This window comes from Leucoraja erinacea, chromosome 10 (genome assembly GCF_028641065.1).
Source record: "Leucoraja erinacea ecotype New England chromosome 10, Leri_hhj_1, whole genome shotgun sequence".
Classification (NCBI taxonomy): domain Eukaryota; kingdom Metazoa; phylum Chordata; class Chondrichthyes; order Rajiformes; family Rajidae; genus Leucoraja; species Leucoraja erinaceus.
Genome location: NC_073386.1, coordinates 50,554,091 through 50,578,285, shown reverse-complemented (window position 1 = coordinate 50,578,285; position 24,195 = coordinate 50,554,091). Strand labels below are relative to the sequence as shown.

Below are 24,195 nucleotides of genomic sequence, written 5' to 3'. Positions count from 1 at the left end.
AAAAAGTTTTTGATAAAATAGTCTACTTACAAACTATTTTATTCTGTTAGCAAAACCAGATATTGTTCTGTTTGTGGCAATAGTCTAATATTAAACAACTCCTAACAACTTTTATATTTGCCGCTTTTATATTCAGATATCCCACCAATAAATGGGTTAAACTCGGCACATTCCATGCTCTGGATGAGAGAACAGTACAGAGCTTTCCTTTAGATGAGCAAATGTATGCCAAGTATGTCAAGGTAAATGTGCATGTTTCTTTAAATTGGAAGGTATGACATCACCACTGGTTAAATCATCTGTTTACAGGAATATTTTATATAATCTGATATTAAGTGTGACCATTGCTGCTTGCATTATCTGTTCGATTCGCCAGAGGTATCCTCCGTACTAACTTGTGCAATAATAGTACTCTAACTACAAGGTGTTATCTGTTTTACGTAACATGTCTTAAGTGGGTGTGTGCACTTCATTTCTTAAACACCTGAGAAATCTTCTTGCATAAATTTGCTGCAAAGGACTCGTAGTTCAAACCATTATTGAAAACCAGTCTTCATTCAAATGTTTAATTTTTTTTTTTTTTAATTTCCATGCGATTATTTGTAGCCACTGGTTTCATTTCTTCACTTAAGGATTCTTTGCTTTGGAGTTTTTTTTAAGGATTGGTTTCTTTCCCCCATTTCTGACGAACAAATCTTGCGTAGCTAGAAGGAGCCCCAAAGTTATCAATTTGAACTGAATTTGGGCACTTGCATCTCTTAAACAAAAATACATTTCCCAATATGTGATCTTTAAAGAATCTGGCAAGTTTATATTGCAATTGGTGCTAGGTATTTGAGACATGTGAGAACTAGCCAAAGAGAGAGCATTCATCCTGAAAGGATGTCTTAAAACAGCTCATACTTTTCCTCTGTGCTGCCTACATGTTACTTATATTCATCATGATTACTGCTCAATAACTTTTTAAAGGGACTTCATCCCAACATCTGGGATTTACAGACCTAAACAACTTTGGATGGAGAAACTGGAACCTATCCTAAAGTAATCCAAGGTTGCTTGGGCTTGTTAGACTTCATCTAGAACGTCAAGAGAGTGGAAATGGGTGAACTTAAACCTGGTGGCGTCTGTTGTTGGGAGACCGGTGATGGTGCCTTTCAATGCCCAGCAAGGTGTTAATTTTGAATTGTGAATTGCAATGCTTTACCAAAGGGGTGCTTTTATTCAGCATAATGCTTGTACTGCCATTACTGCATAATGATTGCATGTCAAAGGTCCTGTAATTTAAAATATTGTGCCAATAAAACTAATACTATGTATCAAAGGTGGTTTGATCACATGTATTTGTGTCATTGCTTTATTAAGTAGTTTAAGGCGGATAAATATTTAGTATGGTTGAATCCTACTATATTTCGAAGGCAACAATCGTGAATTAATTTGTTCATAATTTTTTATAACTCATCCAATTTACCTGCAATGCAGACTTAGGAATATTTGGTTTTTTTTGTTTGTTTTTTTCTTAACTGTAGGATACAACCCCTCTCTTTGCCACCTGTTTCTTTCCTCTCAATAAAATGGTGCACTCTAGTGCTATATGGTGATTTCCTTCTTCCCACTTGGTTGAAAGGATGAGAGCTTTGTGTTAATAGACATAATGTTGGAGCAACTCAGCACGACGGGCACCATCTCTGGAGAGAAGGAATGTGTGACGTTTCATGTGGAAAAAATCTTCACTCCGAAGAAGGGTCTCGACCTGATACGTCACCCATTCCTTCTCTCCAGAGATGGTGCTTGTCCTGCTGAGTTACCCCAGCATTTTGTGTCTATCTTCGGTTCAAACCAGCATCTGCAGTTCCATCCTACACAGAACTTTGTGTTAGTTGACTTGAACATCTGTTGCTTTGCTTTGGCCTCAGTTTTGTTATTTTTTTCACTAAACTATAACCCGAATGCTCATGAGCAGTCTGTTTTTTCCTTAAATAGCTGAAATTAGTGAAGGCGTGGAGTGCTTTTGTTAACGTAAAATAAAATTGAAATTAATTGATTAATCCTGGCTGAAAATATCCTGCAAAAATTCAACAGTATCTTTACAAAAGATCAAGCTATGGCTTATTTTACCTGGAAAGCTTTTGTGTTTTGCTATTTAAATTCTTCTGAGCACAGTGTTTGGAGAAAGATTTTACTTGCAAACTGTTTGAAAGTATTGGAACTGTGACCTTTTTTTAATAGCGTGTAGTATTCGACCTTGCTGTTACTACTCTTACTGACATCTTTTTCTCCCTTTCTCTTGCTTCAGATGTTCATCAAATACATAAAGGTTAGCATTAATAGAAGTTAATCATGGATTGGAAGTTTCCTTTCTGGAGACACTGCAAGCATGCATGAAGTATAACCTTGCATGCCTTTATCAATGAAGTAACGTGCACTGGTGAAACTAACCAAATAAATCAAACTTAAACGCCAAACCACTCCAACTGGGATCATTAATTCATTGCGCTGTTTCTGTCAACAAATATCACTGTTTGAATATATTAAGAACCTTTCATGAAGTTTGGTGAAAATTTAATAAGTGTAATCCTCTCAAAAAAATCTGCTCCCACTATAGCAAAGTTTGTAACTTAACATTGGTGTTTGTTATGCTATGACTAGAGTTGTAGCACATACGAATGGTCGCCTGCTACACTACATGTTCCTTCCGTTATTTTACAATGAGTCCACAGCAAAAGAGGGTTGTTATATAGCTGGTTTTAAGCCTTGTTTTTTTAATAAAGGAAAGGTTAGTCTTTTGATTATTGTTCATATAGCTTATTACAATTGGCTTAGTATCATTAGTTTATTACCATTATCTCTAGCTTGAAAACAAACTCAAGAATATCAACATCTAAAGGTGATAAATATCTCCAATACCTCGGCATTGTTTCCATATCTATTGGATTTTCATCAAACTTGTATTCACATAATTGTGTATCCATATTCCTCTGTTTTCAATTTTTAAAACCAGTCACTCTTGGGACCAATATGATATCTGACTATACTACTGAAACAAATTCATAACCTTCACAAATACTACTTATAATTGTATATTTTCAGCTGTGCTTCTGTATTCCTTTTGTTTTTTGTCGGGAAGCAGGTTTTGGTTAAAGAAACAAATTCTTAACCTAAATGTGTTTAATTATGAGCTTATTAATAATGAAGTCATTAATGTCAAATGAATGTGGAGTCTTGCCATCCTTGTATTTCTGTGTTAAATTGAATCATGCAAAGCTTTCATAAATTACTGATTTGTAATGGTGTTCTGATTTCCACTGTATGCAGTTTTCAGTTAACTCTTAACATGTTGTATGTCTTGTAATACCGAGATGACAAAGTCCTAATCGCATTGTAAAAGATACTTTCTATTGCTCAGGTCTTGCAGCTTTCTGTGAATGTTTTTTTGGATTATTTTCATGGGTTCTTGCGTGTTCACATCTAATTATGGATGAGTGCAGTCATTTACAAAAACCTTTGACTGATTGCATGAAGAGTATTGTGCGTCTCCCTCCATTAATGTGCGAGTGTGAATGTTGATGCTGCTTGACTTGGGCAAATGTGCCAAGAAACAAGTATTCATTTGTTAACAAGTGACTTTAAAAAAATTGTTGTTCAGAATATATTTTATTTGCATATTTACTAGCTACATTGTGCACACTTATTATTAAAAATTGCAGAACTAGTTCATTATAAACCTGTATTTTTATCTTGAAAGGTAACAAACCATCAGTTTTTAAATTTACCACTATTTCTCCGTTATATAAATACTTGTCTGCACTACTTGTTGAATGAGTTTTCTGAAAGTTTCACCCATGTTTTTCTTAACTTGACCAATTAAATGACTTGTGTTCATTCAGTATTTGCTCTTTTGTAGGTGGAACTGGTATCACACTTCGGATCAGAACACTTTTGTCCCCTTAGCCTTATAAGGTATAGTTGAGGTTTACTGAATGCATCAATCGGTGTTCCCTTTCAAGTATATAAATAAGACAACCACATTTTCACTTTGTGCGTTTCCCAAAACCATGCTCTGGAATGTTATTAGATGGAAGATGGAAGACTGGCGAATACAGAATCGAAGTTGAGATAGTTTGCAAAGGCAAATCGCACAAATTTTTGTTTGAACTATTTTGCTGTCTTTTTAAAAAAACTAATCAAGATACAATATATAGAATACATGCAGTAAAATCAGAAAGACCAACCATTCTCCAGCCAAATATGTGGCAAATATTGAGAATTATTAACTTCAGGCTTCAGATATGCTGTTTTTCAACAAACCAACTAAAAGTTGTTTGAGGTCAATTATATTTTGAATACTCTCTACTATTGTAAATCCCAAAAGCCAAGCTGATTAATTTTGGAGGTATTGTCTGCTCATAATGCGAAACATACTATTGAAAGCTCACCAAACTAAAGCCATTGAAGGCCTTTGAGGAGCTGGCCCTTGCAAAAGTAAATTATCAAACCTCAAATGCAAAAAGTGGCAAACTGAAATAAAGCAATGAACAATTGCTTCATTAAAAACAATCAGTTTGATCTTTTATGTCACAGGAGCTAGGTTAGTATTTCAGTGTAATGTTTTTTTTTAGTGGCAAACTAATGGAGAGCAAGAGATAACACTAGTGGAGCTCCATGTTTGCTGATATTTTTAAATATACATTTATTTTGTTGCTTTTAAAATATAACTTCAAGTATTTTTGTGTTAGGGTGTTTGGTACCAGCATGGTGGAGGAATATGAAGAAATTGCTGAATCTCAGTACAATACCGAGCGCCTGGAATATCTTGATGAAGATTATGGTATGGATATTTTAGTGGTCTTCTCTTTGTAGATATTATTGTTGGTTGCCTCCAGCAGGAAGGGATCTAGAAGATAGACACAAAATGCTGGAGTAACTCAGCGGGGCAGGTAGCAAAGGAGAGAAGGAATGGGTGACGTTTCGGATTGAGACCATTCAGACTATCTAGGAGATGGATCAGTATTTAGCAGAGCAGTTTGTTCAGTGTCAATTTCCTGCATAATGTCATTGTGTGACTAGCCAAGAGTTTGTAATGTCAAATTAACAATTCTATCTCCATTTCAGCCTAGCAACTTGAGATAAGGTTGAACAAGTTAGGGCTTTATTCTTTGGAGCGCAGAAGGTTAAGGGGGGACTTGATAGAGGTCTATAAAATGATGAGAGGGATAGACAGAGTTGACATGGATAAGCTTTTCCCACTGAGAGTAGGGAAGATTCAAACAAGGGGACATGACTTGAGAATTAAGGGACAGAAGTTTAGGGGTAGCATGAGGGGGAACTTCTTTACTCAGAGTGGTGGCTGTGTGGAATGAGCTTCCATGTGAATGTGGTGGAGGCAGGTTAGTTTTTATCGTTTAAAAATAAATTGGATAGTTATATGGAAAGGAATGGAGGGTTATGGTCTAAGCGCAGGTATATGGGACTAGGGGAGAATACGTGTTCGGCACGGACTAGAAGGGTCGAGATGGCCTGTTTCTGTGCTGTAATTGTTATATGGTTATAAGCTCAAACGTGGATGGGTATCTTGACCATATTTTTATTGCTTTCACAAGAGGACAGTGGGCAGGTGTTATAGACCTGCACGGGAAGGTAGACGCTCCCACCCCCACGAGCCTCGGGCAGATGGGGGTCGTCAGCATGGGAAGGCAGTCCATCTAGGAGAGGGAAAACTCTGATTTAAAACCTCCACTGCCTTGTGGCCATATCCAGTCATGGAAAAGGCTCCCGGAGTAAACCCCAAGAAAATCCGGAGTTGGAGCCCCTAAGGCAGGTCGTCGTTGTCTACAACCTCGCTCTGGCAGCTCCTGCGACGGCGCTGGTGCCAAACTGTAACGGCCCTGCTGTTCCTTTGGATTGATCAGCGACATGGAGTGGGGGAACGTACTGCATGGGCAACAGCCTGTCCTCCATATGACATCGCCCAGGCATACATCCGACCACACATCATCTGCAAGCTAGGATGCATCACCCATGGTCACTCACAAGAGGACTTCATTACATTTCTCAGTATCCCTGTTTTGTCTCGTTCATTTAACAATGCCACCTTTTTAACCAGTGCTGCTGATGTGCCTCTTTATTAGACCAAATATTTGTCACAAGCTATATCTGGGTCTTTTCCATTGACTACATCTCTACTCTAGCTGTCTAGGATGCTCTCTTGGCTGTTCTAAACTTTCCTCTGCGTGGTTTTCCCACTCCTCGAGTTCTTGCTTTTCTCCCCCAGTGTCCTCCATGTTCCACATTTTCCAGGTGAACAGAGATGAAACAATTCGGGTCTGTTCCTTGGTGTTTAGAAAAATGGCGACCATATTCAAACAATAAAGATCCTAGCAGGGATTGACGGTAGATTTCACAACTGGGAGAGTCATAAGGCAGGAGACCTGCCTACAAAATAAGGGGCAACGCCTATAAAGCTGAGGTGCATAGAAATTTTTTAGGATAGGGAATCTCTAGAATTCTGAGCTCGAGGCGGAGGTGGAGGCCAGATCGTGTTTCAAAGGTCTTTTATTGTATTCGATTTACTGTTTAAGGTGGAGACAGATAAATAACTGAAAGATAAAAGAATTAAAGGACATGGGGTAGTTGGCATACAAGGAGTTGAGGTCAGCATAAATTAGTCATGGCAGCATTGAGTGGTGGGCAGGCTTGATGGCTACTATTCTTATTATATTGTATTCTTGTACTTCTCCACTTCCGCATTATATCTTTAAACTTGTTTATTTCTAATCTTTTTATTGACTTGAAATGTGTTTCCAATTTTTGTTGGCCGTATTTTCAGCATCTTCCATGGTTTGTCATTTCCTCCACTCTAAGCCATCGGCAACTGTACCAATGACCTGGAAAACGAGAGGCGGCGTATTCTGTTCAAAGGCATTCTCATAGAATTAAAATGCTGTTCCTGCAGTGTAGGAAATCTTTAACTAGAATACAAATGCAAGGATTACAGGAACGTGGAATACATTAAACACAGAACAGAAACAAGTGGGTGGTCTTACTGTTCAAGCCACCTCTCATTCTGTACACCTCATTCCAAGTTATTTGAAATGTCTTGCAATGTTTTTCTATATAATGGTCTTGTTTTGTTATGCAAGCAACATAGCTGTACATAGTATTTGAAGATTGACAAACTCTGCAATTATCATAGATGCTTTTTACTTTTTAGCACAACACATTTTGCTAAATACAACATTACATTTTGCAACTTTCTAAACTAGGTATTCATTGAATATTCTGTAACATATTTTGATGGTTCACCTTTTTGCTGGGCGATTTGAAGCTATAATGGGATCCGCTTTAACAATTTAAATTGCAAATTTATAGTTTTTGCATCCTGGCATAAAATATTTGTGGGGCGAGGAGGAAAATAATTTAAAAATGAGTGTTTTGTGAATAGGAAGGAAATGTAAAGAATCGAGGCTTAAAGTAAAAAAATGGAAATTGCATGAGGCACTGAAAAAGAATGATGAACAGTCTGGGTTTTATTTTTATAATGACTAATGAGTTCAAAACAAAAACATGCTTGGAGATTTTCTTCAATGTCTCCACCGCCATTTTGTGTTCAGCTTGGTGCTGAAATGTACTTGCTCCCATGTACATTTTCGGGCTTCCATACCAGTCTTTCAAATGGTGTACACGTGTACTGGTTTCATACCAGAACTGTCGGTTACTATAAGCTGGCTGAATCGAGTGTGTTCCCCATCGCTCTCCCCACATCCAAACCTATTTGTCATTGCAGGTTCCAAAAATTAGGAAGATGAATTAAACCTCAAATCAGAGGATTACTAGCATTGAGACAAACTTGCATTATTATGTTTTTTGGTTGGATTTATCCTATGAAGGTGTTGTCCCTATAGAAAGACTTTCTCAGCAACACTGGGACAGGTTAGATTCGATGCCACAAAATGTTCTTAGTGCCTTTACTTGTACTTCAGTCTCAGTAATCGGCTAAGGTGTGCCAATTATATGAGAAGCAATTCCCTAGGAAATTGTAGGTGGCAGCACATTGAGTCTTTCAATGATTGGTGCAACCTAAAAGGTCTTTAAAGAAAATTTGGCTTACTTGCAAAGTAGACTGTTCTTGATTTAATGTTTCAAAACGCAGCTTTCTTTTATTTCCTGTTTGCGCTTGGTTTTTGGCAGTGTATGATTGCACTGCTTTCCGGAGATTCTGCATAGAGTTTGGGCTCATAAACCAAAATCGCCGTAAGCATTGTTTTCCCAGAAGGACCAGAATGGCTTTGGACGTGTATTGTTTCCACAGTATGGAAATCGGCAATCTTGAAACAGTTTTGACAGCTGTTTTCTGCAAACAACATTTGGTGCGCACATTGCTGTTTAATGTTTGCATGTAGCTTTTGTGAAAATGTCTGTATGTCATTGCTATTAAACAGATTATCCGCTGGATTATGGTAGCCGAGAAGAAAAATCATCAAAAAATCTACTGGGCTCAGCCACAAGTGAGTTTTTAATACTTTTTTAAATTCCTCATTTTGAACTAAGGATGGATTACAAACTACAGATCACAGCCATTGACTCTAATGCCTCTCTATTTCTCTTGCCCTGCCCAAACCTGATCTGTGCTTAATCAAGCTGCCTATTTTCAATCCCTCGTTCTGTTTATTATGCTAAACCTTCCAGCCTTTGAATTGTTAACTGAAATCATGATTGCAATTTGAGTGTCCCATGTTGTTTGATGGTGGATGCAAAACATGTTCTAGTGTTCACTTGATCTGTAACAAATTATGATAGCTATTACTTAGTGATTTTCAGTTGACTAAGAAAGATTTGCATTTTTATGGAAATGGAGGGAGAAGAAATAGTCCATCCAAATTGCTTAACCAAATGTTTGGATGTTGGAGATAAAGCAAAACACTTAGTGTCTGTCCCAAAATGTAGAAACGAGGTACTACAGATACTGGTTTACAAAAAAGGGACAAAGTGCTGGAGTAACTTGAGGATTCTTGATATGATTCAAGTCCGGATGGTTTTTAAATTACAGGGAACCTACAGTTCATGGAGTTTCCTACATGTTTGAACACGATCCATTGTTTCAAAGTGTGTTGTGCAGGAATCACTGTCCAATATATGCAATTGGGAACTGTTTTAATTCTAACAGCGGTAACATTGGACCTCAAGAACCTAATATGCAGATTTTGATTAAGATCTCAGTAATTTGAGATCACTCTAAAGAGATGACAGCTGTCATATGTCACTAATGCTGAACACAGCATTTTTTTTTAGCTTGGGGTTATCAATGTGAGCAAGTTGTCTCGTCAGACATTAGACTTTTTGATTTTAGAGACACAACGGTAAGTGGGCCCTTTGGCCCACCGAGTCCTTGCCAATCAGTGATTACTCCAGGCACGTGCCGTGAGTAATTCCTCGGGGTAGGCACTCAGTCGGCTTTTTATTAAAAATGCGCAGATTGTTCTCCGTAAAAATAAAAAATAAAAATAGAGATAGTAACAATTCAATTTGTCCAAGGCTTCCAAGTCTCCTTTATTCTGAATTACTAAATGGGTGGGGGGTGAAGGGTGATGGCAGGTGGTGAGATGGTGGGGAAAAACGGGAGCACAGGGAAAAGTTGAATCGGTTGTCATCTAATTGAATGACAACACTTATTCAAGGGACCAATTGGGGGGAGAGTTCCTTTCACAGCATGTGGAGAGTCTGTGCCAGGAGTGAAGTTGCGGGGAGGGCAGGAGTGTTGAGAAGGAGGGGGTCGGGTTAATGCCAGTAACTCGCTCACTCACCGCTGCCGCGGTGCTCCCGGCGTGGAGCCACCGCATTGTAGCCGTGGATAGAAGCAGCTCGGGTAGCTGCGAGCGGCCGCCGGGACCCGACAGCAGAACTGGCTGCCACTTCAGCGCCTTCTGCCGGCCCGCTCACCTCTGGCAGTGCCCTCCGTCTGAACACCTCACACCTGACTTTGCTCATGTCAGCCGCTTCCGCAAATCCTCAAATTCCCACAGCCGAGTAACCTCAATCGCGCTGTCGGAATTTAAGGACATGAGTGAGGCCAGCGAGCGGCAGGAGAGAGGTTTTTAGATGGAGAGCTGCCAGAGGTGAGCGGGGTCCGGCAGAAGGCGCTGAAGGCGGTTCCGCTGTCCGGCCCGGCAGCTGCTCACAGCCACCCGAGCTACTTCTCTTCTTTCCCACCCCCACCCCCCACCTGGCCTCAATGCGCTGGCTCCGTGCAAGGAGCGTCGCAAGTGGCATGATCCCAATCTCTTCCTTCACAACATTCGTGCCCTCCCTGCAACTTTACCCCGGGCCAGACTCCCCAAACGCTGTGAAAGGAGCTCTTCCCACTCCCCACACCCTGGGACATACGGTATTTAAAAACATAAACACAAAATGTACTTACCACATTATCGGTACACAAACTCCATTCTTCTCTCTTTGTTTCCTAAGATACACTTAAAATAATGACAATCCATATTTGCAAACCCCGCCAAGAAACCAGTAGGCTGCAGCGCATGTTTTCTGTTTCTCATTACATGTTTTTAAAAAGAACTGAAAGAAAGGGATTGGAAAGGGGTTGGTTTGAAAAGATAAAATCTCATGCTCTTTCTGTAATGCTGCCCTGTGATCGCACATGTGTGTGCATGCTGCATTGTAAGTGTGAGCAAGATAACAACACAACTGCTATGGAGCCAAAAGCTGACAAGTATGTGCGATCCGGGGAAGAGCAAAGGTAGAAATGTGAAAGAAAATGGGATTGTTTAACATTTTTATGTTTCTGACAAAACATAGCATAACTAATGTGTTGGAAGGAATTGCAGATGAAATGTGTAGGAAGGATCTGCAGATGCTGGTTTAAACCAAAGATAAACACAAAGGAGTAACTCAGCAGGACAGGCAGCATCTCTGGAGAGAAGGAATAGGTGATGTTTCTGGTCCTTCAGCAGACCCTTCAGAAGAAGGGTGTCGACCAGAAATGTCACCATTCCTTCTCTCCAGAGATGCTGCCTGTCCCGCTGAGTTGCTCCAGCTTCTTGTATCTGTATTCTATACTATAACTAATGCTTTCCCAGATCAGTTGTGATCTAGCTGAATAGTGGAGTGTTTTCAAAAGCGCAGATGGCCTACTTACACTATTTTCTATTGCATTCTTGTTCTGTAGCATGGTACTTGCACTATTTAGTATGCACGTAGTTCTGTGTAATGGCTTTTACCGGATTAGATGTTGATTTGTTGTTCATCTGATTCTGGTTCTGGCATGCTCCGTGTTATTATAGCTTTTTCTCTGTTGGGTTCTCATAAAACATGGTTTTCTGCTGCCTAATAACATAGCACACATGGCTATTAACATGTGTAATGTGGGCTACAGATGTTTGTTTTATCTTCCTTTATTCCTTTGAGCTGCAGTCTGTATAGAATAGGTTGCTGAACAAGTTCTCTTGATTTTCGTTATCTACAATCACATTTTCATAGTTTTAGTTAAATGCTCACTCAAGTTATTGTAGCAACCATGCTGATAATGAGGTCCGACCCAGTTTCAGTTGGAGTGCCCTGAGGTACACTGAACATGCCAAAGGCCATAAAATTGCAAATATAAAAAAAGTATAGTGAGCAGGGAACATTTTTCTCATATGTGTCCTGAGGTAATGTGGTCATATTTAATGTATTCACAGAATTCTGGCTCTGAAATTAATGATTTTTTGAGTTGGAACCCACTCGGTAGGATTGGATTGTATAGGATTTGCCAAGTTCACAAAAAACGCAACTTGTTTTTGAATACTGAATTTACTTTTCGTGGGAAATGTTTTCTTGTTTGGATTCTACACAAAGTTCTAAACCCGATGCTTTCTTAATTTCAAGGAAAGTCATTTTTTAAATGCATGCACCATATGAAGTTCATGCAGCTATTTACTAGTAGGAATGTTTTTCTGGAAGTTCTCAAAAGGTGAGGTGTGTGTGTGTTCCAGCAAAATAGAAGCACCTTTAAGATTTTGTGCACTGTTTCTGTGTAGTACAGAGGCAAATAAATAAATGATGGGTCTTTGTCCCAAACATTATGGAGGGCACTAGGGTTGGTTTGCTCTTTCCCAGCTGACATGTACACAAAGTTTTTGTCCTACATTGTAATTTTTCTGTGATTCTAAACATCTTAATTTTATTTCCGAACTTTCCTGACTTTAAGTATAATTTATGCTGTTTCTGTTTTTTTAAATAACTTCTTGTCTGAGTTCATTTTTTTAGTATCTGAAAGAGCAATAAGAATTTAGTATTTGTATCATAGAAGAAGGCTCAAAAGCATCTTAGTACAAATTATTGGTGTTTGAGTTTGAGCTTTTACTTGTTTACATTGATTAGTATAAATTTCATGTGGGGGGGGGGGGGAAATTTGACTGAAAATAATTACATTTTAGTTTGCTTTATACTACTAGTCCAAAACTGCTTTGGGGCATATTAAAATGATTTGGTTTGGTTTCAATTGGATTGGGAAATACTTGACATTGGACAAGAAATATGAAATTTCACATTTTGTTGCATTTACTTACAGCCTTGCGTGATACTTTTGAATGTCCCAAAATAATTTGCAGCCAACAAAGTCATTATGATGTGTATCCACCATAGCGGGGGATGTTGCTTCAAAAATCATTCCAAAAGTTTGAAGATGTCAGTCTCATTTTGATATTGAACGTATTAATTATCGACATACTTGAGGTTTATTGCTTTCAGTTGGGGAGGGAAGGGAACACTAAAATATCAATTTGAAATAAAACTTTTTGATTCATTGGGACTTTTTTTTAAACTTGTTTTTAAATCTTCTCTGCAAATTCTCTGGATTCAAACATTAACAGCCTGTCTGGCGAAGCCTTCATAAAAGTCTCTTTGCAAATACTGTTGTTTCTTTACAGATGCTATTTTGAACATGGTCAACATAGCGGCCAATATGCTTGGTGCCAAGAAGGGAGAAGAGGAAATGTCTCGAACAGAAGGTAAGGTTTAATGTGGATTTAAAGGCCCTTTACAATGGCATGCATTTTATGAAATATTTTTGTTCTGAATTCTATTGTGACTATGTCAATATTGGCATTCTTTGCATTACACAGAGGGTGGAAAGATTGATTTTAGTCATGGCATTACATAAATTAATGACATAAGGTGGTTGTTTGGCTGACTAGTCAATGTGGGTTGAAGTACAACTGATCCCATTTTCCGCTCTCCTCTCACCCCCACCCCGCCCTCGGTCTTCTACAGTGTTTTAATGTTCATCTTGCTGCCTCTTAATTATAGCGAGGATTCCTGCCTCCATGAGAAATGTAGGCAGTGAATTCAAGAGCTCTCTAACTTACAATTATTTGGTGCTTTTCAGATCTTTGTTTTGTCTGAGAAATGCACCCCTTAACAATTTTTTTAAAATGTGTTGTTAAGTATCTAATGGCCTTGTGGTGGTGCTAGTGATTCCAAATGTATTGCCTAGGTTATTCTGCACTATTTCCTCTGCTTTTATATTGGAATTATTTTGCAGTTAATGGAAGTATGATACCTGAGAATGAAACTACAAAATCGAACAGTTCTGTTCCTGAGCTAAGTCCTAGCCCAACCTCTTTAATGCCCGAGTAAGTATATAACCTTGTTTGTTACTGTGCAGAATACTTAGTCACTGCTGCATCTGTCTGTGCGATTTGACTGAGTTTCAAGTAAGCTTGGACTTTTGAAGCTTTAATTTTTAAGATTGCAAATGGAACTCTAATCTGAAACATTAAATTATTTTTTTCATGTTGCATTACTGAGAATAATTTTTATTCTGTGGTTGAATGTAGTAATGAACATTTCTGATTTCAATGCCAGCAAGCTACTTGATAAAGGCATGCCTTATGCTGTGTTTCTTTTGGAGCATTGAAGGGACTTAGCCACTGCCAGGGCAATGTGGTCCAGTGTTGGATATATCCGAGGACAACGTGGTCTTGCATGCACAGAACAAGGCTGGGATATTGGCCAAACAATTGAATGAAGTACTTTCATTCTGCAAATCCCCACACCTATCCATCAATTATACCATGCTCAACCATTGAAAATATCAGTGTGATTTTTTTTTCCCCCCCTTTCACACCTCCACTCTATAATCCATGCTTTCTCTCTGTCAGGCATTTATTGCAAAACTTGCCTGTGTCCCCCTCCCGTGCCAGCCTATGCTCCTCTTTGGTTTAATTGCAAGTCTAAGCACTTTATCAATTATAGTACTTAAGACTTAAAGGGAGTGGCATTCCATCAAAATTTACCATGTTCACTCATTCTAATTTCAGCGTTTGTGTTCTCTTTCTCCCCCCCCCCCCCCCCCCCCCCCCCTGTTTAAATTACAGGATGTAAGGCAGACTGGTTATCATTCACATGAAGATTTGGAAGGCAAATAAGAAGCAGTTGTGAAAGATTGCTTGCTTTGGGGTGTGGTGATTATGAAGTAGAAATGAACACATAAACAAAATCACTGGTTTGGGGTAGTCATAGTTGTGCAGCACAGAAGCAGTTCTGATCAGTCATTGCAGATCATTCCGACCTGTGGAATGGACTGGAACTGCAAGAGGCTTCCTGAGGCCTCAACAACCACATATGCTCTGGAATGGAGAAGCTCAGTGTTGGAGTTTGAATAATAGCTGAAGTCAGATGAGTTGAGATAAAATGGATGATGAGGATTGAAAAAAAAAATGGAATTAGTGTTTCTTTCACCTATATAGGCCAACAAACAGGAGACAAAGATTAAAGAAATCAGTAGAAAGATTGAAGGCAGTATGAGGTGGGGGGAAATGAGTCATAGTCATTTGGCACAGAATCAGGTCCTTGTAGCCCAACATCCATTCCGACCAAGAGGACTCATCTAGGCTAGTCCCACTGGCCGCCTTTGGCCCATATTCCATAAAACCTTTATTATTCAGGTATGTACTTGTCTTTTAAATGCCTTAACTGCATCAACTCTGGCACTTTGTTACATATACCCACCCCCCACTGGTGGTTGTAAATGTGGTTTTATCTTATCCATGTTGTCTTGATCATCTTGTATTGTGCTTGCAATTTTTCTGTATGGATTGCACATTCTCCAAGGCGAAGGATAATGCAAATTGAAATTGGCAGCAATATCAACATCGCCGTGAACATAATCGTGTCAGAATTGTTACAAAGCTATAGGATAATACAGTTATAAGATGGATAATATGCAGCATGTGACTGCTAATAAATTATTCCAAACTGATCCCAGAGGTGACTGGGTTAACATATGAGTGTTTGACGGCACTGGGCCTGTACTCGCTGGGGTTTATAAGGATGAGGGGAGAAACATCATTTGAAATTTGCTGAATAGTGAAAGGCCTGGATAGAGCGGTTGTGGAGAGCATGTTTCCACTGGTGGGAGAGTCTAGAACTGGAAGGCACAGCCACAGAATAAAAGGACCTACTTTGAGAAAGGAGATTGGGAGGAATTTCTTTAGACAGATGGTGGTGAATCTGTGGAATTAGTTGCCACAGCAGCCAAGTCATTGTGAAGGCCATATCATTGGGTGTTTTTATAGCAGAGATTGACAGATGTTTGATTGGTAAAGGGTATCAAGGATTATGGGGAGGTCGGGAGAATGGGGTTGAAAAGGAAAGATAAATTTAGAAGATTTAGAAATCTAGAATTTAGAAGATTGAGGGGGGATCTTATAGAAACTTACTTACAAAATTCTTAAGGGGTTGGACAGGCTAGATGCAGGAAGATTATTCCCGATGTTGGGGAAGTCCAGAACAAGGGGTCACAGTTTAAGGACAAGAGGGAAGTCTTTTTGGACCGAAATGAGAAAATCATTTTTTACACAGTGGTGAATCTCTGGAATTCTCTGCCACAGAAGGTAGTTGAGGCCAGTTCATTGGCTATATTTAAGAGGGAGTTAGATGGGGCCCTTGTGGCTAAAGGGATCAGGGGGTATGGAGAGAAGGCAGGTACAGGATACTGAGTTGGATGATCAGCCATGATCATATTGAATGGCCGAAGGGCCTAATGGCCTACTCCTGCACCTATTTTCTATGTTTCTATGTAAATCAGCCACGATTGAATGGCAGAAAAGTCAATAGGCTGAATGGTCTAATTTTGCTCCTATGACTGATGAAACTCTCTCTGCTTCTTTTTAGGGTGGATTTGGTGGTTGCTTCTGTTATTGAGGAAGAGCCAGAGCCAGAGCCTTCGGACTCGAGTAGTCAAACGGAAATGTTAATCGTGCAGCTGGTACATGAGGATGATGAGGAATTAGTGAACCGAATGTCTACTGTCATTCTTCTAAAACCTGAAGATGACTATGATATTGGAGCCAGTTGGTATGATGCAGAAACTCTGATATACTGCAGCGAGCTGCCTCGGATTTCTTGCATTGCATGCTTTGCGGAGTATGTTTCTAAATGGTGTTCCATTAATGCCGCCCTGCAGCGGCAATGCAGCATAACACACACTGATGAGCAAAAAGTTGAACTGGTTCCCAACATTGACCCGGTTCCAACTGGGCAGCAGGAAACCCTTCTTGTAAATGTAACTAACGAGACGATAGAGGATGAACCGACGGAAAGTGTGCCGACTGAAAAAGTGTCTAAAGTTTCCAGTGAAAGTCAGCCCAGCACTCATTCATCCGAGAACGTGGTCAATCTGACGGACTCTGTGGAGTTGGAGCCCAGTCATCCTCCCCTCGCTTCACATTCTCCTGAAGTCAGCACATTTGATACCAAGTATGATGTGCAATGTACTGCTGTTCTTCAGAGTTCTGATGATGCCGCTGACAAAATGGCCGACCAGGCCCAGTTGCACCCAGAGCTCACTGTACTCATTCTGGATCAAAGTACAGAAACTAAACTGGAGACCGTACAAAAGCAAGCAGCTGAAGAGTCTGAGGAAACTTCACTTGTGTTAGAAACCGAAGCTGCTAATGGCCCAGACTTGAGTATTTCAGTCAATGGGTCCATAAATGAAAATGGAGGTGTTATTCCGGTGTCAATAATTCCTACGGAACCCTTGCAAGCAACTGGTAGTGTGGATGAATATCCGGTGACTGAAATTCAGAATGAAACTACTGGAGCAAAAGGGACTGTGGCGGACGTGGAAGAACCTTTGTTACCTTCGGGTTCAGATGTACCTGCCTCCTCCGTAACCGAGACGAAAGATGAATATCAGGCTGCAGAGGAAATCCTCCTGTCTGTTCCATCCTCGAATGGATTGAATCGAACAGCTACCGATTTCTATGCAGAGCTGCACAATGTAACTGACCTGGGATACACTAATGGGAATCAAGTACATGGATCCAACCAAAAGGAATCTGTGTTTATGCGCCTCAATAACCGTATTAAGGCGTTAGAAATGAATATGTCCCTGAGTAGTCGGTATCTTGAAGAACTGAGCCAACGGTGTGTACAATTGTCTTTGGTGGTCTTTGTATCATCTTTGCAAAGGAATATCTGAATCTGAATTTGTTTTATCAAATTATTTCTGTTTCAAATAATGTGTATTGCAATGGGAGAAAAAAACAAAATTGTAGCTATGATTAGGTTTATTGTTGTCACATGTACCAAGGGTACAGTGAAATGCTTTGTTTTCATTCTTTCCAAACAGATCAGATAAAACTATACACAAGTACACTCGTCAAACTCCTATACCATAGGTAAAGCAAAAGGGAAGATACAGAGTGCAGCATATAGTTCTCAGCATTGTAGCACATCAGTTTCATAGACAAAGTCCAATGCCCGCAATGGGTGAAGAATCGGACAATACCCTAGCTTATGGAAGGACTGTTCTGAAGCCTGATGGAGGGAAAGTAGCTGTTCCTGAGTCTGGTGGTGCGCTCTTTCAAGCTTCTGTATCTTCTGCCAGACGGGAGCAGGGAGAAGGAGGAATGACCAGGGTGGGACAAATCTTTGATTATGTTGGCTGCTTTTTCGAAGTGGAGATGGAGTCCATGATCTGGGTTGCATCTACAACTCTCCATTTATTTTGCGTTGGGCAGAGCTGTTCAGAAACCGAGCTGATGCAACCCCACATATGCTTTCCATGGTGCATCTATAGAAGTTAATAAGAACCATTGGAGAAGAGCTGAATGCCCTCAGGAAGTAGATGTGTTGTTGTGCTGCCTCGGCTGTCACATCAATGTGTTGGGTCCAGGGCAGATCATTGGTAATATTAATGCCAAGGAACTTTAAGCTGTCAACTACATTCACTTTGGCGCCATTGTTGATTTGGGCATGACCTCCTCCATCTACTTCATTAAGTCAATAACTAGCTCCTTTGTCTTGCTGACATTAAGTGGTGGGTTATTGTCCTGACACCATGTTCTTAAATTCTCTATCTTCTTCCTGTACTTTGTCTTGTCATTGTTCATGATTAAGCCCACTACAGTGATGTCATCTGCAAGCTTGTTGTAGTTAGAGCCGAATATGGGTGAAGATTTTTCTGAGTATAGTAGGGGACTGAGAATGTGTCTGGTGTTAGGAAGGTGTGGAGGAGGTGTTGCCACCTATCCTCATGTCTGTTGGTCAGAAAGTAGAGGATTCAGTGGCAGAGGGGGAAAGGGGGGTGGTGGTAATACTAAGATTTCCAATTTCCAGGACTTTGGAGATGAGTTTGGCTGGGATTATGGAGTTGCAGGTGGATCGATAGCCGATAAATAGGATTGTAATGGAGTAGTCCTTGTTATCCCGGTGTTGCTGGGATGTGTTTAAAGCCCTGACCCACGGTACGAGTTCATTCCAAGAGCTCTCCCGAGTTTGCCCTGATTCGAACTCGGTGATTTACGGTAATGACCACTCGTCAGTACTCGGGGTTCTCGTGGAGATTTTTCAACATGTTCAACATGTTGAAAAATCTTCACGAATCTTCCCGTGTTTACCTGCCGTTAGCGAGTCTTCCCGAGTTCCTGCCATTAGCGTTATGAGCCGCTAAGAGACGTCCCCGAGCTCTGACGTGCCAGCTACGATGAGGGAGGGATGGGGAGAGAGAGGGGATGAAAGGGTTACTTGAAGTTGGAGAAGTCAATATTCATACCACTGGGTTGTAAGCGGTCCAAGTGAAATATGAGGTGCTGTTCCTTCAATTTGTGTTTGGCCTCACTCTGACAATGGAGGAAGCCCCAGGAAGAAAAGTCAGGATGGGAATGGGAGTTAAGGTGTTTGGCAACCGGGAGATCATATAGGCCCAGGCGGACTGAGTGAAGGCATTCAGCCAAACTAGCGCCCAGTCTACGCTTGATGTCGCCGCTGTATAGGAGTAACGGATACTGTAAATGAGGTTTGAGGAGGTGGAAGTGAACCGCTGCCTAACCGGAAAAGACTGTCGGGGTCCCTGGACAGAGTCGCAGCAGGAGATATAGGGACGGGTGTTGACAGGTGACTGGAGTTAATGGGGCCATCACCAGTCTTTCAAAGTGCTTCATGATGGATGTTAATGCGTTTCTTGTTTTTCTTTATGCAGCGTAGGAAATATAGTCAAGGTATTGTAATTAAAAAATATATATAGTTCAAAATGAACGTCTTGGAGTAGGTTACATTTGTGTGATTACATGGTTAATTCTTTATCCATTGGTTTTCTGATGATTGAGAGAAGTTGAATCTATTGTGTTTTTTTTGTATGGCTATGGTAGATATCTTGTTTATTGTGAATAGGTTAATGGGGCACTTCTCCATCTCTGGTTGAATGGCAGTGTGGAAGTTGTACTCTAAATGCATTGCGTAGTTAATAGATCCAAAGCAGGTCTTCAGGACGACAACTGGGATATATTCAAGGTGCCACTCGCTATCCTGCAAAGTGAACAGACTTATCTGCTGGACACCAGAGTTTTATTTTAGCATCATGACATGCAAATGGTTCATGAGCAGGTGTATATTCGTACTTTACAAAACAAAAGCTCAAAAGCTATCAATGTTGCAGTTGAGGGGAATTACAGCAGCTAATTTGTCATTGTATCAGCAACTGAATTGTAATAATATCTGGATTAAATGTTGATAGAAGGTTCAATGCTGTTTGGAGCATTAGAAGAGCCAACAAAACTGTGCATCGCGCCTTAATCCCCTGCATCATGTGCACCAACTGGGCTGCAACCAGTCCCAGGACAAGTCTTAGCACTGAGCTGAGGTCTTCATTACTTTTGTGCGGCAGGTATTTAGTTTTAGTTTAGAGATACAGCGCAGAAACAGGCACTTTGTTTCCACTGAGTCTACGTTAACCAACGATTGCCCCATACAGGAGCACTATCCAACACACAAGGGACAATTTACAATTTTTACCAAAGCAAAGTAACCTACGTCTTTGTGGAGTGTGGGAAGAAACTGGAGCACCCGGATAAAACCCACAGGGAGAATGTACAAATTCCGTACAGACAGCGCCTGTAGTAAGGCAGCAACTCTACTGCTGCCCCACCGTGCCGCCCTGTATTTTACTCAGAATCTACCCAGTTGTCCACCCCATTCTTTACTAAAGGGTTATAGGGCTTTTGTACATGTTGCTATAGTTGGCCTGTGATGATATTTTGTCACACTCCATGGTTGGTGCATTTTCAAATTTTAAGCATTGAGCGCAGTTTATTATTATTGTTACATGTACAATGAAAAGCTGTTTTTGTGTGCTATCCAGTCAGGGAAAAGACTATATGTGAATGCAATCAAGCTGTCCACAATGCACAGGTAAAAAGGGTACAACATTTAGTGCAAGATATAACATTGAAGCCCAATTAAAGATGGTTCAAAGGGCTTTAAATTGCATACCGTCATTTGGAAACTTGCTTTCCCTAAAGATGCCCCCCACCCCCCCATATAGTTAAGTTGAGTGAAGTTTACATCATTATGTTTTGTGCCAGTCTGCCTTCTGTGCCTGGCTATTATTTCTGTAGTGGGGGGTAGTGCATCAGGTCAGCTGACTGCAAGGAGACCCACTGCCAAACTCAGTTTGAGAGCTGTGATTGCCATGAACAGAGAGACAGTCTAATTTCCACCCCTTCTTCCACCTTCCCTGATCTGCTTGGAATCCAATGATAGGACACTACCATACAGATGGTCAGAGTTGGTTCACTTGACTAGCGATTATATCAGCCTGAGATGTATGTAGGAAGGAACAACAGATGCTGGTTTAAACTAAAGATGGACACCAGAAACTGGAGTAACTCAATAGGTCTGAAGAAAAGGAATACTGGGTGACGTTTCGGGTCGAGACCTTCAGATGACTAAAGAATGATCTCAACCCGAAATGTCACTAATCCTTTTCTCCAGATATGCTGTCTGACCCGCTGAGTTACTCCAGCTTTTTGTGTCGATCTTCAACCTGCGATCTTCCTAGTTGTTGTGATGCTGTTTACTGGATGAAGCCATTGGTGAAGCATGACACAACTTTATTACACTTTCCATATGCTCCTCATCCTCCGGAACCCAAGAATGTCATCAGTTGCGTGAATAAATTATTGATCTTTAACTTGGCATTTATCGGAATCAGATTGTTTCATCCCGTTTTGGGGGCTATTTATTGAACTCTCCTGGTGTCACAGGAACCTCTAACCATTGACTAAAAGTTTGGACAGTGGGCTACAATTTATGAACTGTAAATGTTGCCAATCAAATATGTGCTACTTTCTGTTATATAAATGTGTCATCTATATAACTAGTTGTGCGAGTGTATTAGTTTAATTAATTCTACAGTTATGCCGATTGATATACTTTTAGGTGCCTTGCGCTGCAAGTTTTGCAGATGCTATTCATTTGAACTGTAGAATTGTCTTTGTATTGAGAAATATGTTGGTTTCTAGGTATCGCAAACAAATGGAGGAAATGCAGAAAGCGTTTAACAAGACCATAATTAAACTACAGAACACTTCCAGGATAGCAGAGGAAAAGGTACTTTTCACCGCATTTCTCAAAGACCATGTGAATCGGAAGGTTGTAGACACAAAGAACTGTACATGCTGAAATCTTGAGCAAAACAAAATGCTGGTGGAATGTCTGGAGACTTCACCCTTCCATGCCCTCCACATATGCTGCATGACCTGCTGAGTTACTCCAGCACTTTGTCTTTTTTTTGGTAAACCTCCATCTGCAGTTCCTTGTCTCTGAGTAATTCTAGGTCTCAGTTCTGCGTTTTCCTATTTGCCACCATTTTGCAAAGGGTCAAAACATATAATTTGTATTGTATCTTTCAGATTTTCTATGGTCATATAATATAGAAAATCTGAAAGATACAATACAAATTAATTTAAATATCCTGTGAGGAAGAAGATCCCAAAACAATGTATCCTTTATGGGCCTATCCCACTTGGGCAATCTTTTAGGCGACTAGGCTGTTGTCGTCAGGGTGGCGCCTGTGTGGTCGTGAGTTGTCTCTTCAGTCGCCCAAAGAGTCGCAGTGTCTTTCTGGTCGCCACTGGATTTTCAACATGTTGAAACATTTTCGGAGACAGTCGGTGACAGTGGGTTTGACACCAATGAGTGTAGCTTGACTTCTCCTGACGTAGGTGCTGTCGTAGTTGTCGCCAGGTTAACGTAGGTTGTCGCCGGTGCTGATTTTGGTTTTTTTTTTGTTGTTGTTAAAGTTATGGTTTTATTTCAAATTTTATGTCGATGGGGGGGGGGGGGGGGGGGGGTGGTCCAGTCACCGTTTTTTTTTGGCGATCTGCTATGACTGACAGTCGCCGAAAAATAGCCTATGTGGGATGGGCCCTTTTTTAATATGAGAACTGTTGGGATTGTTTGCTTCGATAATGCATTATAACTATAGGTTGCTAATCACTGAAATTTTTGTAGTTCACTACTTAATGCTTTCACCTAAGGAGTTTTAACACTTTGAGAACATGTCCATTAATGTTTTTAATAAATTTAGTGATTTCTTGCAAATGGCTATTGATCAAACGTGACTTGCAGATATTATTCAACATTAACATGACTGACGTCACCTCTACTGTATGCGGTTTGTACTCAGACCCATCAAATGACATTTCACACAGGAAGTTTAGTTTTCAGCATTTAGAAATTGTTTGCACTTTAATAGTTGTGGGTTGCATGGAACGAGGATGGGTTTTTCCCCTCCCCGCCCCCCCATTATAATTGGGCGAAACGTTGAACTGTTAAACTGGTATTTAAGACAAATGAGTGCATTTGCAATTTTTGTAAATTGTACATTGCAAGTTTTCAACTTTAACTTTAAAATGAGACAACTGAATTCGGAAAAGTCCCGCAATTTGAGGTTCATTTATTTGGAGAGCAATTATTTATTTGTTGATTCATCATCTTTTTTGTGCTTGCAGGACCAGCGACAAACTGAAACAATTGGTTTACTCCAGGGGCAGCTTGCAAATCTCACTGAGCTGGTGGGAAATCTAACGCAAATGGTGGAAAGACTGGACCATGAGGTAACTGGTTGCAAAATCATGTGATGACCATCCAATCGTTTACTTAGCCGTGACTGATTGCTAAAAGTGCATTGTGTAATTGTGAATTGAGGATAAAATCCAGTTGAGTGGCATTTGTTATACATAAATGCTGCCATAGACACTTCACATATTGAATGGCGGTGCAGGCTCGAAGGGCCGAATGGCCTACTCCTGCACCTAATTTCTATGTTTCACTGGATGTTCCCCTTGATTTTTAACCTGTACTGAAGAACAAATTGCGCTTCCTTTATTAGAAACCACTGCTTATTATTGATAGAAAGGTTATATTTATACAGCACATGCCCTTCGGCACAACTTGCCTGCCGACTATGGTACCCCATCTATGCTAGTCCCACTTGGCTGCGTTTGGCCCATATCCCTCAAAACCTTGCCTATCCATGTATCTATCTAAGTATCTTTTAAATGCTGTTGTAGTACCTGCCTCAACTACCTCCTCTGGCAGCTCATTCCATGTACCCACCACCCTCCAAGTGAAAAACTTCCCCTTCTGGTTCCAATTAAATCTTCCCTCTCTTGCCTTAAACCTTTGTCTTCTGATGCTTCATTCCCCGACCCTGTATAACGATGCAGTGCATTCAACATACCCCCTCATGATTCTATACATCTCTGTAAGATCACGTCTAAGCCCCCTGTACCTCAAGGAATAAAGTCTTAGCCTGCTCAACCCCTCGATACAGCACAGGTCATTACTGAACAGTTTTGCATGTTTTTCCTTCAACTGTAAATAGGTGGCAGTGTTGAGTTTTGCAAAGAGCTAACGTAAAGC

At 40.4% G+C, this 24,195-nt stretch overlaps 1 protein-coding gene across 2 annotated transcripts in view; it reads left to right on the top strand.

Annotated features, from left to right (window-relative positions):
• Positions 1-24,195, top strand: part of suco (SUN domain containing ossification factor) — a 79,562-nt gene that overhangs the window by 46,204 nt on the left and 9,163 nt on the right. Inside the window, exons 11-20 of one of the 2 annotated variants that reach the window (XM_055642251.1) lie at positions 137-242; positions 2,294-2,314; positions 3,902-3,957; positions 4,734-4,825; positions 8,436-8,501; positions 12,912-12,992; positions 13,526-13,616; positions 16,159-17,415; positions 21,792-21,879; positions 23,283-23,387. In XM_055642251.1, coding sequence (XP_055498226.1) covers positions 137-242; positions 2,294-2,314; positions 3,902-3,957; positions 4,734-4,825; positions 8,436-8,501; positions 12,912-12,992; positions 13,526-13,616; positions 16,159-17,415; positions 21,792-21,879; positions 23,283-23,387 — 1,963 coding nt within the window. The remainder of the gene's footprint in view (positions 1-136; positions 243-2,293; positions 2,315-3,901; positions 3,958-4,733; positions 4,826-8,435; positions 8,502-12,911; positions 12,993-13,525; positions 13,617-16,158; positions 17,416-21,791; positions 21,880-23,282; positions 23,388-24,195) is intronic. The other variant, XM_055642252.1, reaches the window with a different exon arrangement.